Below are 20,828 nucleotides of genomic sequence, written 5' to 3'. Positions count from 1 at the left end.
TCTGAAGTTAAATGTTAAGTTTTAGTGAACGAAATAAAACTTTTGTTCTCTAAAATTATTATTCTGAGACAAAAATGAAATTATCCCTAAATATTTTTTTCATAAAATTAAGTGCCTTAAAATTATCAATTAAGACGAAACTAAAAATATTCTTAAAATTGAAAGCAAAAGTTTTGGTGGACGAAATGAAAATTTTATTCTCTAAAATAATAATTTTGTGATGGAACTAAAATCATCCTTAAATATTTCGTCCCTATAATTGAGTGTGAAGCTTTACAAGATAAAATTAAAATTTTGTTTCTTAAGGGGGTATTTGGTTTAGGTAATATTTTATTATCAAAATAAAAAGATTATCTTGAAGATAGATTATTTAGAAGATTACTTGGTATAAATGATTACTATATTTGATAAAATTTGATAGATATAAATAATTATTACATTTGGTTAAAGGTAATAAAAGATTACTAGTAAATTATTTTACTTAAATGTCTTTAAATATAATTATTTTTAAATATTTTTTATATTATTTTTCATATTAATTAAAAATAAATTTATTTTTGTCTAAAAAAATTAATAAATAATAATATAATTATAATAAAATCAAGATTACTTTAGTAATCTTTAAATACTTAAGATGAAGGTGGTAATCAGATTATCACCTATATTACATGTCACGTTAACATCGGTGATAGAAAATTATTGTAATCTTTTATTACTAGCAAACCAAATAAAAGAATAAAAGATAGATTACCAAGGTAATCTTAAAAAATTAGAACCAAACGCTCTCTTAAAATTGGACATGTTAGATAAGGATAGGGCCTAAAACAATAAACAGGATAAAGTCTGGTCAAATATTAAAATAAAATGTGATTCAATACGAGTTCAGTTTTATCATTTTCAGTGGGATTTTTTTTTTCTGGGAAATTTGGATTTTCTATGATGTTCAAGCCAGGAGACGACAGTCTCCCCACTGTAAACATCAAAATGATCATAAAAGCAAGTTGAAACCTCCATTTCGACGGTTGACATACTAGAATTTGTCCTTTACAAGAAGACGACCTCACAGGAGAATTTTTTATTTTGTTGTTTTCTTGTTAGTGTCTTTATGATGTAGTCAGTGGAAAGAAGAGAGTAAAAAATTTGCAAGTGGTGGAACGTCAGCAGGATGTTGGACTCATGTTTCTGTGTCCGTTAAGTTTTCACCGAACCATTATAACGGAACAGTTCTGTCGTTCATATATAAGGCAGCTTATTCTATTTGTTTTCGTATAATGAAAAAATCTTACACTCTTTCTTTCATGATGTTTCTCTTACCTAACTTTTTCCCTCTCAATTTTTTATTTTTTGATTTCAATTCTTTATGGAATCTTTGATCTAAATCCAATCCCTTGCCTTCAATTTACTGTCAATCCTTCTCCCTCTCATGCATTGTATCACTGTATTTATTTATGTTAAAAAGAGATGATATATGAGAATAGGATCTTGGTATCTTTGTTATTGGAATCAAGTGATTAAGTTTCTTTTGATTTCTTCATCTTAAACTCGACAGTTCAGTTTAAGATTGAGTCGTTTTTTCATCTAATTCATTGTTCATCCTATTGATGATTATTTAGCTTTCCAACTATATTGTTTATATTGTACATTAACTTGCATAAGTTTCGATTAGTGTCAAGTTTGGTTCGGTTCAAACTGAATCTACTCTAATTCCAAACATCGGCTAGTTATTGGTGAGCATTATGAAATTTCTTTTTGGTTAAAAAAAGGTTTATCATTGACGATATGTAAAAGTGTTCGGTCAAGCCTGAAGCACGAAATTTTAGTCTGGCACGAATAGGCACAGCCCACTATTGTAGCAGGGCATGCCATGGGCTAGCCCGCCTGGCTTGACACAGTACTGTATATAATATTATTAAAAATTAATAATTATAATATACAAATTGTTTTTTAAATTAACGGGCTGGTTTGTTAAAGGTTTGATCCGGCCCGGTATACATAAAGTCATGTCATGGGCCTTGTGTATTTTTCAAATTGGTCCAGCCTGAAGACCCGCAACTGTACAGGCCCAACCCAGCCCACTAACACCTTTAAAAATGTGTCTCGCTTCATTAGAAAAATGATATTCTATTTCAAAATTTGACTCTTTTATTATTACCAAAATAAATTTATTTGATTTTGACCATTTTTTATTATATTGGGTCAATTACTTGACCCACCCATGTTTTAAGGAGAAGCAATATTATGTGTATTTATTTTTCGGTATTTAAATGACAATACATATAATATGTCATCATGTGATTGAGTGTTACTTCATTTTTAATTCAAAATCATTCAATCACTTGATCATACACATCAAATATGTGTCTATTTATATAATCAAAGTAGATATAGATAGTTTTACTATATAAAGATATGTCATCGTATAAATAAACAAAAATTATATAAATAAAATAACTTTCAGAAAACAAATTGCTCATCACCAAAGTTGGTTTGGGAATCTGCTGGACCAGTATCTCCCCTGACCTTGGCCTTTGAGGATGAGATTTTACCCTCAACTAGGCTGGACCAGTACTTCCTTCAAACTTACATACCCACACCAACTAAATTCGCACGTAAATAATACAAACAAAAATATTTTAGTTCAACTCCTTTTATGGGCCTTGGAAAATATTTGTTGTGTACATAATTCAATTGTCATTGTTGTTTCTATCTTTGTCATAGGTTCTTGAAGCAGTCAAGGAATCTCTCAATCGATACCAAGGCGAGGAAATCAGTATAGCAGTAGCAGGTCACTCTGTAGGAGCTTCACTTGCTACATAAAATGCAACAAACATGGGTGCAAATGGATACGACAAAATCAAATACAAGGTCACAGTCTTTGCCTTGTCGAGCACCAAAGTTTAGAACTCAGATTTCGTCTCACCATTGTAAGGATTGTATTATCTGTTATCTGTTAAGTGCTTTCCGGGTCTCTCAATACTCTGACTACTTGGTATTTCAGGTTTCAAGCTTCGAAGAATTTACTGAAGGCAATTGAAATGCAACACGGAAAGAGTGGCCTACTTTTTTGCTGCTGCTGTTTCAGACTTGGGAGATTGAATTCGAGCTCCTGCCATTGAAGAAATTGCTCAGACTTATTTGAAATTTGAGGGTAAAACCATTACATATGTCTTGAAGAACTTGCAAGTGACAATTTGAAGTAGTCCTTGCAATTCCCCAAGCTCAATAACCTGCCCAGTCGGGCCATGTTGGGGAAATCAAGGTTTCTAGACTCGGACAATATATTAATAATCTGACCGATTAATCATGATCACATCAATGTTACTATTTAAATAAATATAAAATACTATTAAATTTTAAATTACAATAGAGCTTGACCAAAATTGACATTGGCTCGGTGGTCAAGTGTCCATTTTCAGACGCCAAAATGTTGGATTCAACCACCGGCTCCTTCAAAATCTTTTAGTTTTTTACGTGGATGTCAACGGATAGGTTTTTGACTAGGGTAATCCAGCAATCAATCCGCGAACCAGGTAGTTTCAGCCCCAATCCAATTGCCTATATAGGTTTCGGGGCAAGCCAGGACTGAACTGGCCCCGAGTCCCGATCGAACGACTAGTTGAATACAGTTTTTTAAACCACAAAGGTAAGACAAGGGAAAATTGATTCAAGTTTTCAAATAATTTTTTAATTGTCAAATGGTTAAAATTAAGAAATCTATTAAGCACTAATTTATAAACTAATTATGAGTACTAATTTGTATAGTCACGATGATGTATTTTCATTTAATTGGACCATATTTTATCACAAATTTAAAATTTTCTAATCATAAAATCACATATTATCATAAATACATAATTTAATATTCATCTTTAATACACATACGTTTATTAATATATTTTACATTATCATTACATTAAAATAGTTATTTGTTCTCAAGTATTACAACACAACCCAAACCCAGATCTAATATATATTACAATAAAACTATATATATTTATAATAAGTATCAATTTGGGTATCAACAATAATGTATTATCACATGATTAAATAATTTTAAGTGTAAGATAAATAAAATTCAAACACATAACAACAAATTATCGTTGTTGTGTAAATTGATACTCATTATACGTGCAAATAACGCTCCCCCATATATATATATATATATATATATATATATATATATATATATATATACACACACACACACACGTACGTACGTATGTATTTATGTATGATAACTCTAAAAGTCACTAAATTATAGTTGTTATGCTATGTTGCTTCCCCAGTAACAATACCCCAATAAGAAGATTTACCTAGGAGAGTTTCCAAGATTTACCACCGTTCATGTTGAATCTCTTTAGCCTTCCAAAGAACATGACTATAATCAGCATTAGTTTTCCTCCAGCACTCCATCTTCCAACAAATCCATAAGAAGTATCCTTGCAAAAGCTCTCAGGTTTCAATTGCCGTTTACAACTGTACCCAGTTGAGAACCCAACATTCCCATACGCACTGCACATTAATAAATTAATTTTTCATCAAAAAATTTTCCCTATATCCAAAATTAGGAATGGATTCGAGTAAGTTAGCTTAAGTTCAAACTTAAAAGTGTTTGATTTGCCAAGTTTGCGACCTCAGAGAACTCGATTTGGCATCGTTAAAACGATATTATTTTGACTCATATACATTAAAAACAATGTCTTAGTTCACATCTTACCCTGTCCATAACCAATAAAGAGAGATTAATAATTTGTCTCACCTTATAACTTCAAATGTGATGTTTAAGACATTGAAATTGAGGGGGTCTTTCTTAATTCTATCCCTCTCAGTAATGCAGATTATGATGATTGAGATAACAAGGTAAGAGAGTTGTGACAATATCAAACTCTCCCTGAAACTCTTCTTTTTATCATTTTTCCTGAGTTGGCATTTTCTTGAATCTTCTTCTTGATATCTTCTTGGTAAAAATGATATACCAGGTGAGAGATACCTGCATAAGTTGAGTTTAACATATGAATAATATTATATGTATCTAATTTTAAGTATTTAATTAATATTTAAACAATATATCATCATGTGATTAGATTCTTAATTCAAAATCACTCAATCATATGATGACTTATCATTTGAAAACTCAGTTTTATATACGACGATTTAATATAAATTCATGCAAGTTTTGTTTTGCTAATTTTCAAGTTTCTTAGTATATGTTGGGTTAGGCTTCCGTCTATATTAAGATGATCCGAGCAAAACTTATATGGTATTTCAAACCCGGCGAAGTAATATTTGGTTATAAGGAGATGACTTTTTCACATATAACCTATATATATAAGTTGGGTGTCAATTAGAAAGTGTAAGAGGTGTGAAAAGATTGAAAAACAAATGAAAAGTACGAAGAATTTTACATTATTTTTAATGTCCAACCACTACGGATCAAAGTGAAATTTTATATAAAGGTTTGTGACTCATTGTTTTCATACCAAACTGAAAAATTATTATTTTGTTTGGTTTAAATTACGGTTTGAATTAATTAAAAATTATTTATTTTCAAATATTTTCTTCTAAATATATGATAATAAATTATAATTATCTTGAATACGAAATAAACATATAAAATAAATATAATATATATACTAAGTCAAAATTTGGATTGGCCATCTACAACTTCAGCCAGGAACTTCAAGTTCCAAGCTTAACATGGTTGCAAATTTATTAGTCCTGCTCAGGCCTATTAGTGAAACGGAGTCGTATCTAAATCTCACGGGAAGGTTTACAAATCGGTATGACACAACTGACCAAAAAAAGAATTATAATTAAACATTAAAATAATGACCAAAAAAACCCACAGAAACACCGCTCACACTATATTATAGATTGTGCCCCCCCAGGCCTTAAAATTTTGTGGGCTGGCTGGCCCCCTTGGCACAGCCCATTACCTGAATGGGATGCAAAGTATTGTTTTGGATAGGGAATAAAAGAAATGGCAAGATTCTTAAACATGATTCGGTAGGCCATAGACCGTACAAGAAAGTGGGAAGACTTAATTTATCACCAAAATATCTTTTCAAATGGACAGTATATATATCTATATATATATATATATATATAAATGTTATAAAATAAAAAAATATTGAAAGCATTGGTGGGCTCTGCAAATGGACCTATTATGTCTACTCGCACTCAATATATATTTTTTAAGAGTAATATAATATGTATCTATTTTTTATACATAATTTATATATATAGTGATATATCATAATATAATTATGTGATTTTAAAATATATGTCATCATATAATAAAGAAATATCTAATCACATGATAACACCTCATCTATATACATAAATTGTATACAAAAAATAAATGTACATAATTTTATTGTTTTTTTAATGATAATGGATAATCCTCTCTTTACGTGTTATATCATCAGTTTAACACTTCTTACAACCTCACTAATTCAACACCTCTAAATCTTAAACTCAGTAATTTACCTTATAACTTGGATCAACATGATACTCTTATTTCATTTGGATCTCTAAGGATGGATCTCACACCCAACCCTCCGAGGATAGACTTTACGCCCAACTGCCTCCTCTTCAACCAGGCGGATAGGAAACCTCACCCTCATCTAGCCCTCTTGGATGGAATTATATTTTAAGTTGTGCACTTATAGTTAAACCAATTGTTGGTACGCTAAATGCAATAGAATATGGTATATCCATAAGGTTTAATTTGACAAAAATCCAACTAAAGATGATACTTTCTCTCACACTTAGATAATTACACTCAATTATGATTAGAAAAACAATAAAATTATGTGTATATCTTTTTGTTTGTATAATTGATTATACAAATGATATATTATTGTATAATTAAATTATTTTAAATTAAAGATAAAATTAATATTTAATCATAATATAATATATATATATATATATATATATATATATCATTTGTGTAATTAATTATATAATCAAAATTATATGCGTGTATAACTTAAAAAAAAAAAAGAGGGAGAGAGAGAGGAAGAAAAGAGTGAAGAATCTTACATCATAACAATAAAGAGCACCAGCACAGCCGAAGAAAGTATGGAGAGATCGAACACAGATTCGCCTGTGTACCTCGAATTAACCACTTCAAATAAAGAACCAACCACTTTCTGGTAGATACTTAGACCATCCATGGCTGCCGAATTCCATTCCAGGGAACAAAACAAGACAAACTGCACAAACAACAACCCAAAAACAGTAGCTCCAAGATAACAAGAATGAACACCAGACAACAGATAAAAATATCCCATCTCTTTGTGATTTCTCAACATGTTTTCAAACTCCACTCGCCTTGTGATTTTACTCAAAACCCTGATGACAAGCCACAGGCAAGATGGAAACAATGTGTTTCCAAGGAGAACCTGCGGCATTAGAACCCAAAGAAGACCTGAATTCTTCCTGAAAACAATCATATTTTCATTTGTGGGGACGAAACCAGAGTTTGAGAAAGTAGAAACGATTGTGAACACAGAAAATGTTAGTGGGTGAAGACCTTTGCGTTTTAGAATTTCTTTTGCACTTTCAACGAGGCTAACGTAAAGTAAGAATACACTGGTTCCGGCTACAAGAACTACTACAAGATAACCTAATATAACATAGCCCAAAATCTTGATGGAATTATCGAGTGAAGGCTTGAAAGTATTTTTTGTGGAATTCTCGTTTTGTGGACTTGATAAGGAGGCTAAACCAAGTTCAGTTATGTCGTTTTCAATGGGTTTTTTTCTGGGAAGTTTAGATTTTAGATGAAGTTCAAGCCAGGAGACGAAAACCTCCGCACCTATGAACATCAGGATGATCATAAAAACGAGTTGAAGATTGGAGAAAACCTCCATTTCGACGGTTGACATGCTAGAATTTGTCATTGCGGACACAGAAGTGAAGAATAAGTCCAAGTTTTCAGGCTGAAAAGAGGGCGCAGTTCTTGGCTTGGTGACCCTTAACGCTAAGTATCCTACAGAAGAGATAGTTAGGTAGTAATAGAGATGAATCCAGAAGAAATTCACTCTGGAAACAATACGCGACTGCATGAACAAAATTAAACCCCGGAAAGAATGCTTATTGTTCATGTTTAGAGACAGAAAGTTTTGTGGAAGATTAATGTGGGAAGAAGTGAAGAGATCAAGTTGAAAAGTCACGCATTTAGGGTAGAGCCAAGTGCAATTTGAACGTTTAATTGCCTCACTTATGAGACATATTCTATCACAGTACCAAATTGAAGGAAAGAGATTTGTGGGGATAATTAATATTGTGTTGTCTTTTCACTCAAATTATCAAAAATTTAAAGTTAAATTCACACCGAACACAAGTAGAGATTAACCTAAGTTCAATTCGAACAAAAATTTAGTAGCATAAAAAAAAAAAAAGAGTCATCAAAAATAAAGAAAATTCATGAGAACAGATAAAAAATGGAAAATTTAAAATTTTGCCACTGAGTCAATGCCTATACAAAAATGTTGCATTTTTAAAATGTTAGCATGTATACCACAAAACCTGTTGAGGCCCAAAAAAACCACTGTTCACACATGAACCGACATAAGCAACCATGAACCATTGAAGCCGACGACATGAAAAATCAAGTGAAGTAACATTTTCTCAAATCAAACGCTCCATACTTGTGAAAATCACCGAGAATGGCTAACCACAACACACTCAAATAATCAACAGTGTTGACACACCCAAACAATTGACAACGCAATGGTACGCTAGGTGAGTTATTCTTTTCGATTGATGGCATGATTAATCAATTATGATAATAGTGGATTCATTTTTTTGTTAGATTTAGGGTTTGGGTATGAAAATCATGACTAATTCTTTTTGAGTTTGATATGTTTAAGGTGGAGCTACTCCAACTTGAATTTGATTTATTCAAATCAAACACCAACTCAAGACCAAGCAAGCTTAGCACACATCCAACTAGGCTTGGATTCAAGTTGAGCTGAGCTTGATATTGTAACAAATAAAAAAGGACTCAAATAACATCATTAATGTGTATTGGTCAAATCAATATCGGTTTAGTCAAGTAGTATCAAATTTTTTCTAGCTCACGAGTTTGACAGTCCAAACAACTCTCAAACTTGAGTTTGAAAATATTTAACTTTTAAGTTTAAGCTTGAACTCAAGTTTACAAGCACCAAACTTGTTTCAGATTCATTTGAATCAAGCTCGTTTAAGCAAAACTTGTTTTCAACCCTATATCCAACCCTACAAAAAACTTTGTAAGTAACTAATGCAGAGACCATAGTTATGATAATGATATGACAAATTAAAAAAAGTAGGGGTGTTCAAAATAATGTGAAAACTAAACTGAATCATAAAACTATAAAATTGGTTTGGTTATCAGGTTGAAATATTACAAAAACTAGGATTTCGATTTAGTTTTCAATTTATTAAAATTTGAAAACCGGTTTTCAAATTAAAAAATTTTATATTAATTATCTATTAAATTATAATAAAAAGTCAAATATTAATATTTCAATAAAACTATATGAGATTAGAGTCCAAACTCATTTGGCTTAGTATTATCAATAAATTACTAGTAAAATGAATAATATTATTATAAAGATCATTAGTGTTATAGATAAAATAAATAATATTATTAAATAAACTTATAAATCGATTTTAATTAAAACAGTTAAATTAAAATTCTACCTTAAAATTGATTTATTTAAGTCAAATAACTGATTCAAATTAAGCTAATATAGATCAAATCACTTCTATTTGAAAGTCACAATCTTAACCCTATAATCATTATCCAAATAATATATTTAAAACAAAAATAATATTATATAGTAACTATTTAAATAATAACAATAATATTATTTTGTGATATGGTTGAATACTGACGTTTGTGCATATCTTGATTTCAAAAACCGAAAGATTTGGGATGCCAATAACTTTTCATATGATTGGGAGACTGCACGCACCCATAGGCTATAGCTATAAAATTATAAAATACATGTCAATTCAATTATTTATTTATTACTGGATATGCGAAGTCTAAAATATTGGAATGGTACGGATGACATCGAGAAAGAAACACTTTATAATTGGGAATACTAATAAAGAGAAGTCTGATTATTATAAAGGCCAAATACTTATATCCTCCCCAAGGTTTGATAATAAGAATTCCTACTTTATAAGTTAAAAAAAAAAACCAATTTTCTACCCTTTTGTTAAAATCAGCAATTAGTTTTAATAGTCACAAGATATTTATTAGGGAGTAAATGAATAATTTCTCACCATTAAACTTTTAAAATTACAATGTACCCAAAGATACGAATACGAATATATATTATTGACACATTTATTTATATTTGTACTAGTAAACTTTTTATTTTAATTGAAATTAATATAAATTAGGGGTATTAAAATTATTTGATAAACTTTTGGGGCTCAATGTTATTTAGCTAGAGCATTTTTTTTTTTTTTGTATTTTTAATATATTTATAAAACATGGAACAAATTTAATCGGATGTTTGAGAAATTAGCTTTTTGAAACTTGAATGATTACGAATATTTTGTCACACCTAATTATTCTAGTTTCCATAGACAACTATCAGCTTCCTTACTTTGGAAACCTAATTATTGATGCAAGAGGGGATCTAATTTAAAAAGTGCAACCCATGGATTTAATTTACATCAAAGTAGGCATCTAATTCAGGGTTAAATTTGAATTAAATCAAATCAAATTCAAATGTAAACTAACTTAAGTTTGACTTGAATCCTAAATGATAGTTTGAATTAAAGCTCAACCCCATTTAAACTAATAAAAAATATCATTAAATGTCATCGACATAATAATTAGTACAATTAAGGAAATAAATAATATCAGTGACAAAATAAATAATATCATTAAAAAGATAAAAAATATTTTTAGAGAGGATTTCAAATAATCAAATTGAATTATCAAACTAAAACTTTAATTTAAATTCGATTTAAGTTAAGTAGATATCTATTCAAACCAAACTTATTAAATTCGAATCCAACCATTAAAGATGATTGATATGAGAAGGCAAAAAAGTAGAAATGATCAGTGGAGGAATCATGGAGGAGATATGATTAATTAAGTAGTGCACTACCGTGACATCAAATTTCAGTTACCCTTAATTTACACTTTAGATAAGATCAGGCCATTAATTAAAATATTCTGATCACTTGGCCTAAAGCTTGTGCAGATCAAGCATTATAATCAAACCGACCGTATTCACTTTTTTTAGATTTGGTGCGCTTGCACGATTTAAATATAATATTAAAAATTTTAAATATATAAATAATTGATAAATATATAAATTATAGAGTTCAATTATAATTTTTTTAAATCAAAATCAAACTAAGTAATCTCGACTTTACTCGTTTGCACCTTTACATGCCATCAACAAATTATAATTTGACTATAATACCCCAATGTGATCTCCACTATTTTCAAAATTTTTTTTTATACTTAACGGCTTTATACCGTCTTTGACCATACCTCTTTTCACAATTTCTTCCCAAACATGTATATTTGGTTTTTAGGCTTGTATACGATGGATTTTAGAGCAGTGAAAAAAGTTAGGGTTTTATAGTAATACATGTGTTTGATGAGTTTATAGTGTGTTTAATTTAAATAATATTTTATTATTATATATAAAAAATTATTATAAAAATAAATTATCTTAAAAATTATTAAATATAAATTATTATTATATTTGATAAAAATAAATAATTATTATATTTGATTAAAATTTAAAATATTAAATTAATTTTTATTCATTGTAGTTGTGAAAGTGAAACCAAACCAATCATTGAAGTGAAACCAAACCCATCATTGAAATACTACTTATTGAAAAAAAAGCGGTTATGTTTTTCAAAAAAAATTGTTTTGAAAATTATATTAAATTAAATTAAACAGTTTAAATAATCAAATCAAATAAAAAATTATTTTATATATTATTTTTAAATAATTAACCAATAAAAAAATAGGGAGGATCAACTGCCCCTTTTACCTTGGAAGGCCCCATCCTGAAAGCGTTGATCTGCGCTTCCAACAAGGGAATAAGTATAATTTTTTATACTCAATAATTAAAGTCGGTATTGCTCATCATTAATTCATAACTATATGTGTGTATTCTCTGAGTGGCCATTGCCGACCACTCACCAGATATGGGAAATCTTTATTCCCACTTAAATAGCATCACTGGAACTCACCAAGTTTTATGACACTTCCAATTAGGCATCTTCTAGTGCTCGGATCAGTGTGCAACACGACTTGACCTTTTAGCAAAGGGCATGACTTGTGGGGGGTACTGTTATTAATTTTGTGGCCAAAGGACTATTTCCCACCCAAGGTATGCGTTTTTTTCAAATATACACTCGTTAATTTTAAAAATTTCATTTATTCATCTATGAGATGTTAAAATTAACTGAGTTTGTTAGTCATATCATTTTCCTTTCAAATTCTAAAAGTTAATAATTTTCTTTCATCCCAGGTTTTCAAAAATTATATTTTCCCCTAGAGTTTCAAAACCTTTAGATCTCATTTTTTCGATGGTGACCGGCAATCTTCAAGCATCTACTCTCCCTCTCCGATGCCCCTTCTTTCAATCATACATCTCTCGACGTCGTACATCTCTAAGTACCTACGCTTCTTCGTCGAGACGAAAACGACTTATTTTTGTCGACAATGAAGACTCTTTGGTAGACTGCATTGAATATATTTGGCATTTGAATGTAACATGACAATAATGAATGTCAATTTCCCACCATTACTCTATGTTGGAATGTATTAGTCCTGCAAACCAAAGGATTGTTTTGCAAATGGTAGGCTAAGTCAAAGCCAAGTTTAGATGGTCAACTGGTCCTCAACTGCCGTGGGAGAATGTTGCATTATATGTTTTCCACGATAAAAAATAACTCTTTTTTTTTTTTTGGGTAAATTCTTGAATCTTTTTTACAATACATTATTGGTAAAAATGTTGCTATAATTCCGCTAAAGAAACATTGGTTTAAGTTCTATATAATTACCTTAATCGAGAATTTGTTGAATTAGTGAAAACTCAACTTAATCTACCCCCACTAAATAAGGGTAGGTAAATATCTCATCACATGTGAGAAAATTCACCTCATATATAATACTATTTAATTGGCCAAAAAACTATTTTTCACTTAAGTTTTAGTTTAATCCCAAAAACGTATTCACAATAATTCAAAAACTCAAATATTTATCTATAAACTAATTTTTGTTAGAATTTTCTGTTAGAAACAAAGATAAACTCATCATTTTAATAATATTATTAAAATATATATAATTTTATCTCATTCTTCCCCCCTCCCAAGTTTTAAAAATTGACTTTCACTCCATACATAAACTTTGAAGAGTTACCATTTCCCCCCTAGCATTTGAAGTTTTTACGGTTTTTTTTCTCCAACAATCGAAGTCAACTTTCCTCACCCATTTTTCATCAACCATTGAAGAAGAAGGAAGGGCAACCACCAATCTTTCGTTTGATGCTTAGACAACCACCCATTTATCACATTCGAATGACACTCAAGATATGTCACATGATTTATCGATCTCAGCCACGATGCTCAATTCTACAACAACAACGATGGGATGATGCTGGATGACTACAAGAGACATTGGGACAACGATGACAGACGCTAGGACGATGCCAGGGAGACGAATTGCATGAAATATGGGGAGACTTTGGTCAAGATTCGTGCCTCCGAGCATCAGACAAAAGGTGGTGGTCCAAAAGAAGGAAGAGGGATAGTAAAACAATGTCGGTTGCTAGAGAGGGAGAGGTTTTGTTGAAAAATCATATTCGTCAAAGTGTCTTTGTCTCAGATGGTCATGTCATCTTTGTTTGAGACCTCTAATGATCGTCTTTATCCCAGAGAAAGACACTCTAAGAAAGATTTCATCTTTATCAAAGGAAATAGGTTTCGTCGATAATTGGGATATAATCGATAGGGAGAGTAAGTCGAATGAGAGAGCCAACGTGACCAGAGGCAACCGTCTCTGACAATGGTTTGCAAAACCTAGGTAAAAATATTAATTTTTCAAATTTTGGATTAAAAAAATTATGAGATTTTTAATCTGAATGGGGTAAATATAAAAAAAATTTAGTTTTTTTAATTTTTTTTATTAAATAACAATTTTATCTCTAATTTTAATTAAATTTTTAAATAGATAAATAAAATTTTTAACTTTTTAAATCTTACCAATATAATTTTAAAAAGGTATTTAAACTTGTGTGGGAAATTGTTCTTTGGCCTAAACCAAACCAAACCAAACCAAACAATGCATTAGTGGAGGCTGAGCCGTTTCCACCCTCAGGCCCCAGTTGTGCAGTGGTACAGGGTGGAAATTACTTTGGACAAATTCCAGTTAAATTCAATTATTGATGAATCACCCACGTGACACGTAGAAATTAACTTGGCAGTGGAGATTCGGATAACCACATCCACGTAACGTCACGTGCTTTTGGCATCAGCACTTTATTTTTTGTCGCCTTCTTCACCGATTTGTTTTTGTTTTATTTTATTGAAGCAACCATCTATAACTTTTCACTTAAATTTTAATATTGGCCAAATTATTTATCAAAGCCTAGAGCTCGCACCAGACCTATGCTTCCACAAACAAAATAATGCTCCGGGTTGTAACCAAATCGGCTAACACGGTCCTCAAAACCAGTTTAACTTTATTCAATTTAACCAAGATTTATTTAATTTAAATTTACAATTCAACTTGAATTAAGAGAATCAATTTATTTTTTAAATAAAATCAAACTAAATCATACCATTTACCATTCAAATTAAACTAAGGCTAATCTTAATTTTAATTTCATAAATTTAAATTAAATTCAAATTAAACCATTTTTTAATCGACTCAAACTCTAACTAAGAGGTGTTCAAACTTGACTCATTTTATATCCACTTCGAACAATGCAACCACCAATGTGAAGACACCCAAACAAAAGGAAAAAGGTTTAGAACTCATTATTGACTTATTTTGTGTAATAATCTTAAGACCAGTCGTTTAACTCAAAGTTTTCCCTTATTTAATATGGTTAGTTCATACCCGATTCAAGATTTGTTTGGCTCAAATAAGGGTTTCTTGTTATGATTAAAAAAAAGCACCCATAAACTATTTATATAATGAAAATTTTAGGCCTATAAGATAAAACAAGCAGCATCAAAAATCTCAAAATTTTTACAATGGGTTACACAATATAGGGGAAAAAACTAATTGTCAAAGTCCTAATTCAGTGCTTCAAATTTAGAAACAAGCCAGACATCACACAACCTGGTAATTTTCTGTGGTCAAAACAGTTCTCTGTGAAAACTTGGGAGAAACTCCTCCTCCTAGGGGGAGGATATTTACAACCTGCACCAACAACATTTTCAGTTAAAATACCCATTTATTAACGTCGTTTCTATAGCTTCTAAATGAACATATTTGATGAGTAGAAAACACATCGAGCGCAAATTAAAACCCCATGGTTACAAATCTGGTTTAAACCTAATAGAATACCACCATAAATAAAACTAATTGTAATTGCAAGCAAACCTTTAGGTCACTGTATGTACTGGTAGCTGAAAACCGCACAGAGATGGGGAAAAAAGCGGATGAATCAGCCGGAGGCACAACAAATTCCATTGACCCACTGCATATTCAGTAAAGTATAAAGTGAATTTTATTCACTGGGACTGAACAAGAGTGTGTATCTCATGAAGATGAAAGTATAGTATTCACTTGCCTGCGGTTAGAATTATCGATAAGAAGTATCGACCACTCCAGGACAGAATTTCTAGAGTCATACCTGAAAGTCAAAAGGAATGCTAGTGTTTATATGAACATAGCTTTTGTCATGACAGATAGAAGCCATTATAACTTTAAAATCCAATACTCAGAAACTATATAAAATCAAGTTTCTTACCTCCACTCCCCATCAATCTGTCTAACACTTGGTGCCTCCCGAAGAGCAGGGAGAGGTACTGAGATCACAACATTTCGCAGATCAAATATTGATGAAGCTTCATATTCAATGCTCACATAAGTTTCATTTCCAGAAACAGAGGGCCAGCAGTTGACTGAAATATATAAAAATCCACATAAACACTTTTAGCATAGAAAAGGGATGATACACAGAAAAATTCAGCGGATCAATTGAACCCACTTGACAATGGCACCATTGACTCATCAGCACTGTGCATTCTCCACTTCAAAAGACCAACACCTCCTGCATCACCAGCTTGCCCTGTTGGGAAAGGCCTATTAGGGTCCTTCAAGCCCAGTATATTTTCATTGGTGAAGAGTTCTTTGTTCATATTAGGGTGGGTTTTGAGAAGAATGGCTGGATTCCCCCCAGTCTCAATCTGTAAAAACACAAGATATATTGTCATGAAACAACATAACAAATGATACCAGCATAAACTGAAAATCTAGAAATCAATGTCAAACCTGTGGCAATTACATTCCGGTCAAGCATCTATAATTCAAAGAAGAAATGATACAGCAGTAAAATGAAATGGCAGCATCACTTGGACACATATCATCATAATAGAGCAAAGGAAAGTACCTGAACTTGGATTAGACCATCTTCTTGATTAAGAATTTGAAGAGACAAAGTTCCTTGGACATCAAAATTACTCATTCCACCATCTCGTTTCAATGTCACATTGAGTTTCTCCTCAACTGTCAGAGTGACAGGTTCAGTTGATGGTGGAGCAGCTGATCTTGACTTGCCTGCTTTTGGCTTCACATCTTCAAGAATCACTTCACCTTAAGGGGCAAACTCGAACTCAACCAGCTCAGTTTGAATGATGTCCAACTACATCATTCAAACTAAATTCATTTGGAAGTTATATTTGGTAGCTTTGCTTAAGCTTTAGGTGATACTGTTTATCTCACTAGTAATATTATTCATCCCGTTAATAACACAATTTGTCTTGTTGGTAACCTTTCGAGAATATCCCTAGTTAATTCAAATTCATCTCCAATTTGTATTGAATTTGACATAATAGATCTGGGTTAAATCTGAATCAGCTTGTGTTTAGACTTGACTCAGCTAGAATCCAACCTCACATATATCCCAATATTATATCTTGACATTTTACAATATATTATAATATTTAATAAATTTCACCATTAGAAAAGAGAAATTGAAGATAAGAAATTTGTTACAAAACCCAACATGTAAGTTATTTTTTGCAGCAAAAATAATAAAAAATATCAAATTTGAGTGGTAACTTTTAGTAGACAAAATTTAAATATTCATTCCCTAAAATAATCATTCTAATACAAAATGGGAATCATCCCAAAATATTTTGTGTCTAAATTTGACTTCTATATTTTGGTGGATGAAATTGGTTAGACATGACAGGACAGGAGGGTCGAGCCAGCCTGCGAGCCAATTTAGGCCTCCCATTTTCAGCCTAGCTCATGGGAGCACGGTTTGCCACTATAGCAGGGTTTTACCAGACCTATGGGCCATCTACAGATCAGCCCGGCATGATATGTTACTATAGTGGGCCATTTAAAAAATTTTAAAAATTAAAAAAATAATGTAGAAGCCAAGCCAGTGCTATTAAACAAAGTTGAAGGCTAATCAAACATATGCTACTACAATTTCATCCTCTAAAGTTATTATTTTGGAATAAAACTAAAAATATCTCTAAAGTTAAATGTTAAGCTTTAGTGAACAAAATAAAACTTTTGTTCTTATCATTTTGAGACAGGAATGAAATTGTCCCTAAATTTTTTTTTTCGTAAAATTAAGTGCCTTAAAATTATCAATTGGGACGAAACTAAAAATATTCTTAAAATTGAAAGCAAAAGTTTTGGTGGACAAAATGAAAATTTTATCCTCTAAAATAATAATTTTATGATGAAACTAAAATCATCGTCAAATATTTTGTCTTTACGATCGAGTGTGAAGCCTTACAAGATAAAATTAAAATTTTGTACTTTAAAGATATGATTCTAAGACCATATTGAATGCTAAGATTTTCATTCATTCATTCCAAAGCTCATCCGATTTAAAACTGTCTCAGTATTTCCAAATCCCATAGCTGTTCTAGTGTGACCAAGTCAATTTCAACACCCGGTTTGAAAAAAAGAACCATATTTTGAAGAAGAGCCTGAAAATATAGTGTTGAGAAATCGGGCCTTTTCTTTAAAAACAACCTTTAATGTTGGACATGTTGGATAAGGATAGCGTTGAAAATAATAAACAGGACAAAGTCTGGTCAAATATTAAAATAAGAAGTGATTCAGATCGAGTTAAATTAGATAATTTTTTATTTAAATCCAATTTAGATTCAGTTTTACCGTTTTCAATGGGATTTTTTTTTTCTGGAAAATTTGGATTGTATATGATGTTCAAGCCAGGAGACGACAGTCTCCCACTGTAAACGTCAAAATGATCACAAAAACGAGTTGAAACCTCCATTTCGACGGTTGACATACTATTTGTCCTTTACAAGAAGACGACCTCACTGGAGAATTTTTCATTTTGTTGTTTTCTTGTTAGTGTCTTTATGATGTAGTCAGTGCAAAGAAGAGAGTAAAAAATTTGCAAGTGGTGCAACGTCAGCAGGATGTTGGACTTATGTTTCTGTGTCCGTTAAGTTTTCACCGTACCATTATAACGGAACGGTTCTGTCGTTCATATATAAGGCAGCTTATTCTATTTGTTTTCGTATAATGAAAAAATCTTACACTCTTTCTTTCATGATGTTTCTCTCACCTAACTTTTTCCGTCTCAATTTTTTATTTTTTGATTTCAATTCTTTATGGAATCTTTGATCTAAATCCAATCCCTTGCCTTCAATATATTGTCAATCCTTCTTCATCCCATGATACACGTTACTCTAATTTGAATTCAAATTTTAATTGAACGAGTTTAATTTGAGTTAAAAACTATACTTATTTATATAAAATGAATTAAATTCAAATTGATTCATATTCAAACTTCAACTAATCGATCTATAATCATTTTCAAACTGGTCTTGTTTATACTAACTCTAGATCAAATTTGACCTTACTCCTCTTGTGAACTTGTAACTATAAGAAGCTTGTTAGATACATATATGTTTTCTTTATAATATTGCTCCTTTTTAGCCATCCATTGCATCAGTCCATTTATTTATGTTAAAAAGAGATGATATATGAGAATAGGATCCTGGTATCTTCATTATTGAAATCAAGTGATTAAGTTTCTTTTGATTTCTTCATTTTAAACTTAACAGTTCAATTTAAGATTGAGTCGTTTTTTCATTTAATTCATTGTTCATTCTATTGATGATTGTTTAGCTTTCCAACTATATTGTTTATATTGTACATTAACTTGTATAAGTTTCAGTTAGTGTCAAGTTTGGTTCTGTTCAAATTAAATCTACTCCAATTCCAAACATTGGCTAGTTATTGGTGAGCATTATGAAATTTCTTTTTGGTCAAGAAAATGTTCACCATTGACGATGTGTAGAGGTGTTCGACCAAACCTGAAACACGAAATTTTAGTCTAGCACGAACAGGCACAACTCACTATTATAGTGGGGCATGCCATAGGCTTGTGTATTTTTGAGATCAGTCCAGCCTAAAGACCTGTAACTGTACAGGCCCAACCCAGCCACTAACACCTAGGGATAGCAATTTAGATCCGACTTTAAGAGCCCCGACCCTCTCCGACCCTAACGGAGAGGGGATTTCCCGATAAAAATGAGGAAAGGGGCGGAGATAGGGAAGAAAAAAATCTCCGTAATCAGGGACGGGGATCCATGTGTCACCACCCCGCCCCGCCCCGTCCCTCCCTTCCCCTCCCCTCCCCACCCCACCCCATCCCCTCCCCACCCCACCCCCACCCCACCCCCTAAACCTAATATATTGATATAATAATTTCTAAACTATTAAGTTTTAGAAATTTTTACATTATGATTTATTAAAACTATAACTTTAATTTTACTAATTTTTGAATTATCAATTATTAGCTTTTACTAATTTCTAAACTATTAATCTAATATATTAAAAAAACCCGAGAATCTCATTATCATAAAATGTAAATGCACCAAATTAATTTTATTTTAACTTCAAAACTTAGTTAGTCAATTCACCAGGTTTTACACACAAAAAATAATAAATTATAAACTTGATAAAATCAATTGAAATGAATGAAAAATGTTCAATTTAATGTTATTATAAAATTACCCTAAATCACATACATGAAGAGCTATTAATGAAGAGATTGATTATTGTATATTGTTAGATTTTATGAAAACTTTATATTTGAACTAAAATAACAAAGAATATTTTGTAGCTCTTGTAACAAGTAATATTTTGGGAGAATATGATTTATTTTATTTATTGAAATACATAAAAGAATTAAAATTTATATTTATGAGTATGGGGAGGGGATTTTTCCCCGCGGGGACGAGGCGGGGAGAGGATGGGGAGAGGATTTTTTTCCGCGGGGACAGGGAGGGGACGGGGAGAAGATTTTCCTTCGCAGAGAGAGGGCGGGGATTATTTTTTATCCCCGCAATGGGGATGGGGCGGGGACGGGGATTGATATCCCCTCCCCATTGCCATCCCTACTAACACCTTTAACCATGTGTCTTGCTTCATTAGAAAAATGAGATTCCATTTCAAAATTTGACTCTTTTATTATTACCAAAATAAATTTATTTGATTTTGACCATTTTTTATTATATTGGGTCAATTACTTGACCCACCCATGTTTTAAGGAGAAACAATATTATGTGTATTTATTTTCCGGTATTCAAATGACAATACAAATGAC

The 20,828-nt window shown here is 31.3% G+C and overlaps 2 protein-coding genes across 2 annotated transcripts; both read right to left on the bottom strand.

Annotated features, from left to right (window-relative positions):
• Nucleotides 1-4,205: 4,205 nt before the first annotated feature.
• Nucleotides 4,206-8,129, bottom strand: LOC123228355 (sodium transporter HKT1-like). The gene is made up of 3 exons (XM_044653724.1): nt 7,048-8,129; nt 4,760-4,990; nt 4,206-4,512 (listed from the first exon to the last, which is right to left on the bottom strand). Exons 1-3 carry the CDS (start codon nt 8,112-8,114, stop codon nt 4,314-4,316), a joined length of 1,497 nt encoding a protein of 498 aa, XP_044509659.1. The 5' UTR covers nt 8,115-8,129; the 3' UTR covers nt 4,206-4,313.
• A 7,055-nt stretch (nt 8,130-15,184) lies between these two features.
• On the bottom strand, nt 15,185-18,482 carry LOC123226824 (coatomer subunit delta-like). Its single transcript, XM_044651339.1, has 7 exons — nt 18,362-18,482; nt 16,611-16,813; nt 16,209-16,407; nt 15,969-16,122; nt 15,789-15,851; nt 15,599-15,695; nt 15,185-15,415 (listed from the first exon to the last, which is right to left on the bottom strand). Exons 1-7 carry the CDS (start codon nt 18,480-18,482, stop codon nt 15,326-15,328), a joined length of 927 nt encoding a protein of 308 aa, XP_044507274.1. The 3' UTR covers nt 15,185-15,325.
• Between the last annotated feature and the right edge of the window lie 2,346 nt (nt 18,483-20,828).

This window comes from Mangifera indica, chromosome 10 (genome assembly GCF_011075055.1).
Source record: "Mangifera indica cultivar Alphonso chromosome 10, CATAS_Mindica_2.1, whole genome shotgun sequence".
In the NCBI taxonomy this organism is placed as follows: Eukaryota; Viridiplantae; Streptophyta; class Magnoliopsida; order Sapindales; family Anacardiaceae; genus Mangifera; species Mangifera indica.
This window is presented reverse-complemented; position numbering and strand designations above follow the sequence as displayed.

Coding starts and splice junctions, on each gene's coding strand:
- LOC123228355 (XM_044653724.1), bottom strand. CDS start 8,114: ATGAACAATAAGCATTCTTTCCGGGGTTTAATTTTGTTCATGCAGTCG. Junction 4,991..7,047: donor GTGCTCTTTATTGTTATGAT/GTAAGATTCTTC, acceptor CAACTTATGCAG/GTATCTCTCACCTGGTATAT. Junction 4,513..4,759: donor ATCACATTTGAAGTTATAAG/GTGAGACAAATT, acceptor ATTAATGTGCAG/TGCGTATGGGAATGTTGGGT.
- LOC123226824 (XM_044651339.1), bottom strand. CDS start 18,482: ATGGAGGTTTCAACTCGTTTTTGTGATCATTTTGACGTTTACAGTGGG. Junction 16,408..16,610: donor ATGGTCTAATCCAAGTTCAG/GTACTTTCCTTT, acceptor GTGTTTTTACAG/ATTGAGACTGGGGGGAATCC. Junction 15,416..15,598: donor GTACATACAGTGACCTAAAG/GTTTGCTTGCAA, acceptor TTGTTGGTGCAG/GTTGTAAATATCCTCCCCCT.